General features: G+C 41.2%; 1 protein-coding gene across 1 annotated transcript in view; it reads left to right on the top strand.

Annotated features, from left to right (window-relative positions):
• LOC144769675 (potassium voltage-gated channel subfamily KQT member 1-like) overlaps window positions 1-12,810 on the top strand; it is a 1,318,465-nt gene that overhangs the window by 120,922 nt on the left and 1,184,733 nt on the right. The window contains exon 3 of the mRNA XM_078653870.1: window positions 9,453-9,547. Coding sequence (XP_078509996.1) covers window positions 9,453-9,547 — 95 coding nt within the window. The remainder of the gene's footprint in view (window positions 1-9,452; window positions 9,548-12,810) is intronic.

Below are 12,810 nucleotides of genomic sequence, written 5' to 3'. Positions count from 1 at the left end.
TCAACCTTCCTTTGTGTATATTCTATTTCAGTCGGCAAATCATCAAAGGCCGAAGTCTTGAAAGGTTTCCATACATGGCAGATTACAGTGATCATACCAAGAGGAAACCTTCTGGCAATATAGAGTACGTGGGAAAAGAAACATAAAAGAGGTTGAACAGGAAAGGAGCTGAGATGGGGAAGATAATAATGAATGTGTGTTACCCAACTTAAAAGGCAAATGTGTCCCCCATGTAGTAAAATATAGCACTTACACCCGCTTACCATTATGATTCAGACCATGTCAATAAGCTATATGTTGAATGAGTTCTAAACGTAAGGTCCCATCACTAGGTCTTTAGTACTGTGAATCCAATGGTTAATTGCTAGCGCAAAGATAGAGACCACTGCACGTCCTTAGCTATTCTGATTGGAGGACAATGTACAAGGAATTAATCTGCTTGCAGTACTAACCAACCTTACCCACACAGCCTCTTTTTAGAGTTACTGACAGTCGTTAGCCTTCCATTCAAAATGGTTTAATACATAGCCAATCCTTAATTTGTAAATAAAAAATGCAGGGGCCCTACGTTATGCTCAGAAGCCAGCAGCTTGCACTATTGAATGTTGATGAGCCATATGCCAAGACTGTGTAGTATTCCACCGTATGCCTCTTTAATCCATCACTCAATACTCTCTACCACACTCTTGCAATTTCTTTTCCGTCCCTGTTTTCTCGCTTACTCACAGTTTTTCTCTCCTTCTCTTGCTTCTTCTTTCTCCTTTTTCTCTCTGTTGCTCTAGATCCAAGTTTGTTGAGGAAAAATAAGTCTTGGTCCCCAAAAACGAATGCTGGTTTAAGAGGCATCATAGCAGAGGGAATAGTCAATGGGCGATGAACACTGAATTGATGGGGAATGGATAGGGAACAGCGAACGGATGATGCCCTTCCAATTGATGATGAATGTTTAGGGAATCGTTAATGGTGAATGGATGATGAATACTGCATTGATCCTGAAACTGATAGTGGATGGATGATGAATAGATGATTAATGGTTTGTGGATGGTGAGTAGATAAGGGATAGTTAATAGATGGTGAATGATGATGAGGTGGTGTCTCTGTAAACTACAGTTTATGAATTTGAATTCCAAAGAGGTTGACATAACTTTTGATTCTTCAGTGATCAGTAAGCTTCATATCATTAAATGAGGTAATAGCAGTATATCTTGTTTACAGTGCTTAGAAACAGCAAACATATGTAGTATTAGGTGAGGTGCTCTACAGTAGTAAGCAGTGTATAAAAATAGTAATTATTAACAAATAACTTGTCTACTTGCCCCTTATCACTCTGAATCATGATTTAGTAATAGTCACTTCTTAACCTAATCCTACCTTTCTTCCAGCTCGGGTAAAGTTACATGTGCTTAGTTTGGTTGCTTCCATATTGCACCTCACATTTAACACTTTCTATGCTTATGAAGTTTATATGCTATAACAAGATCATGTTCTGGACACTTTTCCTGGTAGGAAATATTAATGTGAAAGACTTTTCTCAGGATCACACAGTTTGTGATGAACAGAAAGGTCTCCATTAGAATTGTATTTTGATTACCTGTTTGTACTGTAACTGCGTTTACAATAATACATATATATAATTTCACCCAGGTAAATGTTGGCACATCAAAACTGCTGAAATGTATTGCATGCAAAATGTCTGGTAAATACTGTGACGTGGGTTTTGGTATGGTAAGCATCCAATTCCCATGTTATTCCCAATGTTTGAATGCAAAACGTAGAACAGTTTATGGTGATCACACTGGGTAAATTCCTCCGTGTTCTATCGTGGTGGTTGTGATAAGTGTGCATTCCAACACCTGTCACTTGTAATGAGTGCCAAACTGCCTCCCTAAATAAAAACTGCTCTTCTGTGGAGCCATCGGAGCACTTCCCACTGTATTATAGACCTTTTTTTTTTTTTCAGTTTAATAAGGTTTTTATTTTGTTTAAGAAAGATAGTACAGTATAATATTACAGCATGACATATAACAGAACCAATATGCGATAATCATAAAAGATAAGTGGGGATGAAAAAGGTTCAGAGAAAATATGAAATGGAAGAAAATAGAAGAGAGAAAGAAAGAGAAGAAAAGAAGAGAGAAAAAGAAGAAGAGAGAGAGAAAGGAGGGAAAGGTTAGGGAGGGGGATGAGAGGGTAAGAAGGTAGAGAAAGGTAGCCAGGTAAGATCAGATTTGATTTTTAAGGTGACAGAAGAGGAGGAGGCAATTGCAATTCTGTGCTCATCACATACAAAATTCCACCATGTATGCACAGACAGTTTAGAGTTATCCTTCCAACAAGACAGGATTACTTTGAAAGCAGTTGCAATGAGAAGATCAAACAATTTTGCATTATAAGAATGTAAATCCAAAACATCAGATAGGGAACCTAAAAAAATATGCAACGATGAAAATGGTTCAGAGAAATGAAAAATACGCATGCAATATTTCCAAACTGCGTTCCAAAAAATGAGAACTGATGGGCAATCAAATAAGAGGTGAGTAAGTGTACCTTGGTGAGAGGAACAGGACCAACAAAGGGGTGAGGAGGAAGGGGAGAATTTTGTTATGCTTACGGGAGTAATTAGAGCTCTATGGTAAAGAAAAAAAAGTGACTGAGTAATACGGGCTGAAATCGAAGTCTTAAACAGTTTAGACCATAAGCGATCCCAAACATCAACAGATAACGAGAAAGATAAATCATTTTCCCAAACAGTTTCAATAACAGTTTTAGGCCTAAGGCCTACATTCTCTAATAACAGTTTATAAATTAACGCAGCTTTGGGTATTTGTTGAGTAAACATAGTATATAATGGAGTGGAAGGAGTAAGGGAAGGAAGGAAATCAAAAGTAGGAAGGGTAGATAAGTGAGATAAAATGGCAGAAGTAATAATGTCAAATTCTTTGCGAAAATGTGCAGGTAAATCAAACATAGTTTGCATTATATCAAATGAAATAATAGATGAACCAGAAAAAAATTGGTACACAAACATAATATCCTTTTCTTTCCAATACTTGAAGTAGAAAGATTTACCCTTGTACTTAAGATATTTGTTATACCATACGCTAGAGGAAAGAAAAGTTTGTAGTGGGGACGAGTCTTTCGAGAATATATTATGCAACAGAGTATGTGAGTATTTCAGTACAGGGTGTACAGTCAAGAATGTACAATTTGACATGAAAAGGGTGTGTTGGAAAGAAAAATCCTTTAACAAGGACCTTTCGACAGCAATCCATCTAGGGAGAGGGGTATCATTGAAATCAAACGCCAATGAGAAGGCCTGTTTTAATAAAAAGGCAGAATGGTACGATTGAAAATCAGGAAAGCGGACTCCACCTTCAGATTTTGGACGTATAAGTTTATGTAAGGAAATACGAGATCTTTTATCATTCCACAGAAATTTGGAGCAGATGGAGTTCAGCCGCTTGAAATATAATTTAGGGATTTTCACAGGTAGCATGGATACAGTATATAAAATATGTGGAGAAATCATCATTTTGATGGTGTCTAAACGCCCCCACCAGGAAAGGAAAAGGGGAGACCATAATTGGAGGAGTGATTGGATCTTTTGAGTAAGGGAGGTAAAGGTCATGTTTGAGTGTGTCACGCAAGGTAGAGGAGAACCAAATACCCAGGTATTTGATCTTAGAGGGACACCAGGCAAAATCAGTTGAAGCAAACATATATTGGTAACAAGATGAGTTGAGGGGTAGGACCTCCGTTTTAGAGAGATTAAGCTTATAGCCAGAAACAGACGAGTATAAGCGGACTTCTTCTAAAAATGGAGGAAGGGAAGAAACAGGATTAGCCATGTAAACCAGGACATCATCAGCATAGGCTGAAATTTTTGTCTCAATCGAGGACTGAGTGAAACCTTGAATTAGGGGGTTAGAGCGGATTTTAGTGAGGAAGGGTTCAAGGCAAAGAATGAAAAGTAAAGGGGAAAGAGGACAGCCTTGTCTTGTCCCTCTGGATAAGGGGAAGAATTTTGAGAATTGATTATTAACAAATACACTAGCACGGGGAGCAGAATATAGTAGTTTAACTAAGGAAATGAAGTGGGGGCCAAACCCAAACCAATGTAATGCTTTAAACATGAATTTCCAATTAATTCGGTCAAACGCTTTCTCAGCGTCTAAGGATAGGGCAGCTAGAGGGGCTTTGAATCATTTACTGTGGGAGATAATATTGGCAAAAACACGGGCATTATCAGCTGCAAATCTACCTTTCACAAAACCAACTTGATCGGTTGTGATTAGCAGAGGAATAAGGGATTCAAGGCGGGCCGCTAAAATTTTGGCAAAAATTTTACAATCGTAATTAATAAGGGATATGGGACGATAGTTTTTACACAGGGAATGGTCTTTATCAGGTTTGGGGATTATGATTATGAGGGATTCCAAAAATGAGCCAGATGCTTTGGCATTTGCGATAAAGGAGTTAAAAAGTTGTAAAAGATGGGGGACAAAAATAGAATGCATGTTGGAGTAAAATTCAATTGGGAGACCATCTGGACCAGGGGCTTTCGCTTTTTTGAGGGAGGTAATTGCCTTGAGAATTTCCTGAGGGGTAATTTCAGACTCTAATTGATGGAATTCGGTAGGGAGAGATGGAGGAGGGGGGAGGTCTTGGAAGAAGCGGGAAAGGTCATCATCATCAGGGTGCGTATCATCAGTATACAGGAGTTTATAATAGTTATGAAATACTTGTGCAATATCCTCATCAGAAGAAACCGTTGTATTGGTTACCTCATTGAGAATAGAGCCAATTGATTTTCGCTCAGATTTAATTTTGAGATAGTTTGCTAACATTTTCCCCGCTTTATTCTGACCCCCATGAAATTTAGATTTAACCTTCAAGAGGGTATTGCAAGCTTCAACTGTGGCAATTTGATTAAGTTCAGATTTGGCTTTAATAAGTTGGTGGAGAGCGTCAGGATTCTTGGACGAGAAGTAAGAGTGTTCAAGGGTCTTAATGTTGGAAAGTTGGGCGGTATATTTATCACGATTGAGTTTCTTTTTCCGAGATACATAAGAAATCGTGAAACCTCGTATAGCAGCTTTAAAAGCATCCCAATTGTTTGAAACTGACGTGTCTTGGGGTAAATTGAGGGTGAAGTATTCAGAGATAAAATCCTTAACTTTAGACATAAAAACAGAATCGGAGAGAAGGAAAGTGTTAAATTTCCAACGATTGAAAGAGGAGGAGGTTTGGGCCAGGTCAAAAGTGGCATAAACAGGTGCATGATCCGAAAGAAATATAGAACCAATTTCAGATTTCTGAATTGCAGGGAGAAGGGATTTGCTGACTAGAATATAGTCAATTCTGGACCTGGTGTGGTGAACATTAGAGTAGAATGTATATTCGAGTAAGTTTGGATTACATGTTTTCCACACATCGAAGAGGGGACGTGAAGCAATGGCTGATTGGAAGGATTTGTGTGTCTTATCAGGTTGGAATTTGGAGGAGGATAGTCTATCTGAAAAGGGGTCTAACCATTGGTTAAGATCGCCAGCTAAGACAATATTAGGGCAGTCAATGGAGGAAATGAGGATTTTGACATCCGCCCAAAATTTAGGGTCAGGTCGGACAGGGCCATAAATATTGAGGAGCACCATAGTTTTGTTTTGTATAGTCACCTTTGACATAACCCAACGACCTTCTGCATCCGATTGAGAGGATAGAATTTGAACATCCAAACCTTTACGAAATAATATAGCAACACCACCTTTTTTATCAACAGCCGGAGAAAATACAACTTGACCCACCCACGCCCTCTTAAGTTTCAACGATTCAACATCAGTACAATGCGTTTCTTGGAGAAAAGCAATCTGAGCGTTTAACTTGGATAAATGGGACAATACCTTTTGACGTTTAACAGGGTTGCCGAGACCACGAACATTCCACGTAACAAAGTTACACATGATGGAAGACAAAGGAGGAGGGTAACAACTGGATCCAATACACTGCAGGTAGGGAACTACAAGGAGAGACAATGGAGACAAACATGTTAAAAATGAGATTCAAATACGCAATATAAACATAGACAATACATATCGGGTAAAAATAGAGAGACAGTAGACGAGGAAGCATGATAGTCATTAGGAGAGGCGGGGAGGAACACTGAGGAGTACTGGAGTTAGTAATAAGAGAGGAAATAAGGGACACAAAGAAGAGAACGGAGCATAAATGAGCAAGGGATAAACATGAATGGCCTGTGAAAAGAAGAAGAAAAAGAAGGGGAAAAAAAAGAAGGAAATAGATAAGAAGCAGATCAAGGCAAAGACGCCAGATCTGAGAAAAAAGAGAACGTTTAGATAGTAGGAGCATGGAGACGCCAACGCGGGCGCCCACCCCACAGAGCGAGGACAACGCGGGAATATAAATAGGATATAATCAACAAGAAGAGAAGTCATAGTAAAAAATGACACGAAAGAGATCTGGACAAGGCCACAACAGTCGTCATGACAGAAGAAAAGTGAGGGCAGAATTTAGAAAAGAGTTATTTTCAGTCATTAGTGTCCATCGTGGAAGTAGAGACGGTTTGTAGATACTCTCGAAGCTTCTGTGGATCATCAAAGGTACGGGAACGACCATTGTGCGTTATTCTGCAGAGACAAGGATGAAGAATTCCATATTGAATGCTTAATTCCCTCATACGTGGACGCAGATTAAGGAACTCCTTGCGGCGTGCATTCGTGGCATTCGATAGATCCTGGGCTATGAAGATGGAATGGCCCGACCAAATAAGGCGACGTTTCGCTCTTGCAGCCTTAAGAACAGTCATCAATTCAGTGAATTCCAGAAAAAGTAGGATAATGCCTCTTGGTTTAGCCGGGTTAGATGTTGGACGTCCCAAACGATGAGCACGCTGTATATTTAGGGGAGTAGATTCAGGTTGGAGTTCCAAAAGTTCGTAGAGGAATTTGCGGATGAAGGACACCATACCACCCTCCCCAAGGGATTCCGGAACACCATAAATACGGAGGTTATTCCGCCTGTTACGATTTTCAAGGTCCTCTGTGTGAAGTTTCAACTGCTGTATCTCCTTTTCAAGAATAGGAATTTTTGTAGAGACATCCTGGACGTCACTAATGCGTTGTTCTAGTTGCAGAACTTTATTTTCCATGACGACCCATCTGTCTTCTATCTGCTTGAGCTTCTCATTAGTTGCCACCATGAAAGGTTGTAGGCCACGAACCTCTTCTAAAATGGAATCCAGCACGGGGTTCTGAGAGGAGCGGATTGGAGATGGAGGGTCATTTTTATGACGTTTCGGTGTGGTACCGGTGACAGACGATCTCGCATGGCCTGCGTTCTGAGACATGATGCCAACAGAGGGGCAAACTGGGAGGCCCACAGGAATGAAAGTCACACCGTAACAATCGAGTTGTTGAGACCCTATGCGCCGAGGTGTACGAAGTACTGGAAAGAAGAGGTCATGTAAGAGGTACCATGTGGCAATGGAGAAGCAATACTGCAAACCTACACGGTATGCATCGAGATGCAGCAAAAATCAAGTTCATGCGAAGCCAAAGAAACCATCCAGGAATATGGTATCAAAGAGACAGCAAAGCGTTCATGAAATATGGGACCCAAGGTAAGTATTAAATGTACCATGAAGGGTTAACAGCATAGGAAAGGAAGGTATGAGGTAATGCGCAAGGAGCACCTCAAAATGGCCGCCAAGATGTATTATGAATAGGATTAGAAGTCCTGAGGAGAACTTTGGCGGTAAAAGTCAAGAAAACGTGATGGTAGCAGGAGGCGCATACCTAGGCACATACCTCTTCCCAAGATGAGCATTCATTGCAGCAGACGGGCCATTGGAGCGGTGAAACTTCCAGAAAACGGGACGCGAGCGCGGCGGCACAAAATGGCGGCCGCCCGCGTCCCGTGACAAGTGGAGAAGAGACGGCAGCCAAAAGATAAGAAAGCGGCACTTACTGATGCTCGTAAGACACGGGGACCATGTTCCGCCGTGTATTGATGCCGTTTGCCAGACTTCGTGTGCGAGGAAAACAGCAGAAAAATATTAAGGATCCCCGCGTAGGTCCGGAGCTCACGGGTGAAGCGCCATCACACGCCGGCGCGTAAGCCACGCCCCCCTGTATTATAGACCTTGAAGAAACTAAAATCCCCTAAGGAGTCACTGTACTGAGTATTTCTGCTTATCTTAGTCTTGGTGCTTTTATTTATATCCTGTTCCTCAAAATACTTAATTTATCCTTTCACGCTCCATCTGAATCCTTGTCAGCATGCAACACAAGCTACATTGGCAAATATTGTTCTTATTAAGTTATATTATTGTATTTCTCTTAAAGTGTGGCTCATATATGTGAACGGCTGAAGCCCTTATTATGTACTGCTGGCGACATGAGGAATAACGGTATACTTCTTGCTATAGCTGAATGGCCCTGGCCAGTGTTTAGCTTGTACTGGTGGTAGTGGGTGGAGGGGATCGTACTAATTTTTGGGAGCTGGGCCTTATGTTTCATTCTCAGACGTTTTCTAAGGACAAGGAAGTGAAATACCAAAAAAAAGATAAAGAAAGAAGTCAAAGAAGTTTGGAACACAGAGACACAAGCCGAAAGCAGAGATCAAAATGAATATGTAAGATTGGGAAACAGAGACCGGAAGTGTAGGACGATAGAAGAAAGAGTCATGAGGTAGAATCAAAATTAGGACGCCTTGGTATTCGGCAACTCTGGCATTCGGCAGTGCTGGCAAAGAGCTACTAAGAAAAATGTGGGGATGCATTAAATCTGTTTGTTTATAGATATAACATTCCTCTCAGCCAAGGCTGTCATGTCTATATGGCTGCAGGTTCATGCCCTTTTCTAGAAGATAGCCTTCAGTAGAAAAACGGATTCATGGTCGATTTCATCTTTCAGTTTCCTTAAATGCTATTCCATTGCCAATAGAATGTTTGACCAAACGCCCCATTTGTAATCAGTGTTTACCATGGCCATTAGTAGAAAATCAGTGGCACATTTAACCCCTTGGGCGCAGCCGCGATTCTGCGCCTGTGCAGCCGTTTTGAAGAGTGGGCGTGTTCATGACGGCCCCCAGCCGTCATCAGCACACGAGCACTGTGATGCATGACGGACGAGGGCCGTCATCAGCACGCAAGGGGTTAAACAGCTTGACTTTGCTGCTAGGGAAGTGATGTACTGCACTCTGCTTTTAAATTGAGTAATAGGTAGCCATAGTGATCCTATACAAAATTTGCATATCTAGTCGACCATTCTACTGATCTTTAAATACAAATCAGCACAATTCCATATGTAAAATGAACTCTGTTCTAGTTCCTGCCAGTTGAGCACAATTAACTCACACTTGGAGTATTAGAAAGGGTCTTGAGGTTGCCAAAAGCAGGTTATCACCCAGTAATATTTCTATTGCTCTTTTCACAGCAAGCACGGAAACCTTATGATGTACGTGATGTCATTGAGCAGTATTCCCAGGGACACCTGAACATGATGGTGCGGATAAAGGAGCTTCAAAGAAGGTACTCAAAATCAGAACCTTCCTAGTTAATTATTTACGACTTTTGCATGTGACAAATGTTTCCAAGACGGATGCATGGGCATTGCATGATAGATTTTGGATGGAGAGTAAGACCTGCAAGATCGCTCAGTGGTGTCCATGGAAATGAAGTTTGGGGTGGGCACACACATTGGGCCATATATAAAACTGATGAGGCATCTATATACCCACATACACATACATATATATTTATATATAAGTATATATATTTGTTTTCACTGAAAAAACAAAAGGTACAGGGACGTTATAGTTAAGATCAGATCTCACTCGTACAAAACCAGTAAAATCCAGCAGTTATAATTAACTGAGCGAACTATAATTTACGCCCCCACAATACACTATTTATGACCTCACATATTACATCACTCATGACATGGTCAGTGACATCACTGCTGACATCTAAAATGACATCACCAATGACATCATCCACAAAACCACTGACACACCCACTCACACCCTCATATAACCTCTCATACATTCACTTACATACCCACACACCCACTCACCTACCCCTTAAGAGACCCATACAACCACTCACTCACCATACAACCACTTTACTTGTCCATAGAGCTACTCACAACCCACTCACTCAACCACACAGCCACTCACACAACCACTCATAAAGCTAACACAGACACTTACGTACCTATACAGTCACTGACGCAGCCACTCACCCACATGCCCACTCACTCAACTATATACCTACTCACACAGACACTGATGGTGTAATACAGCCACTCACATACCCACTCCCCCATACACCCATTTAAACAGGCACTCACTTACCAATACATCCACTCACACACCCAGTCTCTCACCCGGACAGCCACTTTCCCACCCATACAGCCACTCACACACCCACATACTCACCAGTACATATGCTCACATAGGCTCTCACCCACCCCTATAACCACCCACACACCTACTTATTCACCCATAAAGACACCCACAGTCAGTCACCCACAAATACATCTACTGACACAGCAACTCACCCACTCATACAGCCACTCACAAACCAATACAGCCACTCACACCCCCACTTACTCATAAATACAGCCACTCACACACCCACTTACTCATAAATAAGCCACTCTCACACCCATGTATTCACCCATACAACCACTCACTTACCTACTCACACATCCATATAGCCACTCAGTCACTCACATACAGATTCATACAGTCAAACCGCCACTCACATAATATATGTTAGAAATAGTATTACTCGTTAGTTGTGCTCAAAGTTTACTGATTTAAATGTTCTGGTACCTTAGTATATCTGTTTAACACTCATAATCCTTTAGAAAACACTCACAATCACTGGATGATGTCATCAGTGATGTAATTTGAGATGTCATCAGTGCTCTCATCTGTGATGTCACTGACAATGTCATGAGTGATGTAATATATGAGGTTATAAGCAGTGTATTGTGGGTGTGTAAGTTATAATTAGCTTAGGTAACTATAACTGCTGAATTTCTCTGGCTTTGTATGAGTGAAATCTGAGCCTCACTATAACGTCCCTGTAGATTTAGCCTTTTAAGCAAATTGCTAAGATTTTTGCAATTCTATTTCCTGACTATAACGTCCCTTTAACCTTTGTTTTTTTCAGTGAAATTCTACGTTTATTCAATGCGATTTCCTAACTATAACTTCCCTGGAATCTTTGTTTTTTTAGTGAATTTCTAAGGTTTTAATTTTTTTTATTTCTTAACTGCAATCTGTAACCTTTGAGTGTGGATGTGTGAGTGGCTGCATAGGTCTGTGAGTGGATGTGAGAGTGGAGGAATGGGTGTGTGAGTGTCTGTGAAGGTGTGTGAGTGGTACTCTGGGTGTCTGGATTTATCGGTGACTGTATGGGTGTGTGCAAACTAAACTCCAGGAACAGGCATAGAACGAACAGAGCAGACGGTTCTCATGTGAAAGGCATAAACTGAGTATTACAAAAATAAATCCATGTAGTAACATGCGCAGAAGCTGCATCAGTGCTGCCGGGCTCATGCTAACTTTTGTGATGTCAACAATGTCCTCATTGGCCATATGACATCCTCCCATTGGTAAGGCTATAGCATATAGAAAACCAGAAGGCAACGGTAAGCTGAATCAAAAAAATATTTATGTTAAAAATAGCCTAATCGGAAGAATTGCAAAAAGTCAAATTTAAAATGTATTTAAGGCGAGTCTAGAAAATTCATCAGAATACGTGAACCGTGGAATTCAAGCTGTTCCAAAAGGTCATCCCTGTCGTTCCAAGTGAAGTGGGATGCCATCCAGGTGAGTAGTTTGAAGGAACAAACTTGCTCCTCATAGTCCAATGCCTCCAGGAGCATATCCGGGCGACTTGCGTCATACTCAATGAAACTTGGTTGGAAGAGTCGCTGTGCAGCCTCATAGGTATCCCATCCTGCCAACACTCCAAGTGCAGCCGCACACATCAAACTGCCGTCCCCAGAACAGACCTGGTCATGGGCCAATAACAGGAATTAGCACCGCTGCTTAAGTGGACAAGGACGAATGATCTTAAGACAGTGTGTCACAGGTTTTTTGTAGTTCCTGTAACATAGTAGAATGATTATCTACATCAAATGTTGTGGCAGCCGCCACAACGTGTAGACCATCAAGGTCTGGCACAAACATTTTAATGCCAAATAGCATTTCGTATTGGGGTCCGCCCACCTAGAGATCTTCTAGGTAGATTATTAAGTGCACATTGGACTCCATACAAATGATTCAGCCAACCCCGACCCGTACCTAAGACTCTAGCTGTCAAAGTTTGCTTTATGTCACGGTTCATTTGCTCCGCTACAGAATTGCCCTCAGGCCTGTATGGAGAAGAAAACGACACCAGCACTCCTAGAGACCTTATCGCATCCTTGTAAGCCTTACAGGTAAATGCAGGACCTTGGTCAGAATGGAAGGTGCCACAGGCAAAAGTCCCGACAAAGACACGCAAATCTCTGACAACATTACAGCGTCAGCACTTCATTGCGGCCAAACTCAGAGGAATCTTGTGCACGAATCCACTGCAACCAAAATAAGTTTATACACAGTGTCTGATGTCAAAGGACAGCAGTGATAAAGATAAATGCAACCAAATGGTTGATTTGAGATGTTCAGTTGTGTATGTGGTGGACGCGCAACCGTAAAGGGTTTAATCTGTTGACAAATGTCACAAGACAGCACGTAATTATGTTTTTTTTTGTATAAACCACGCCACCAATAACG

The sequence above is a fragment of the Lissotriton helveticus genome, chromosome 1_1, assembly GCF_964261635.1.
Source record: "Lissotriton helveticus chromosome 1_1, aLisHel1.1, whole genome shotgun sequence".
In the NCBI taxonomy this organism is placed as follows: domain Eukaryota; kingdom Metazoa; phylum Chordata; class Amphibia; order Caudata; family Salamandridae; genus Lissotriton; species Lissotriton helveticus.
The sequence above is the reverse complement of the archived record's forward strand: the minus strand, read 5'-3'. Positions and strand labels throughout refer to the sequence as shown.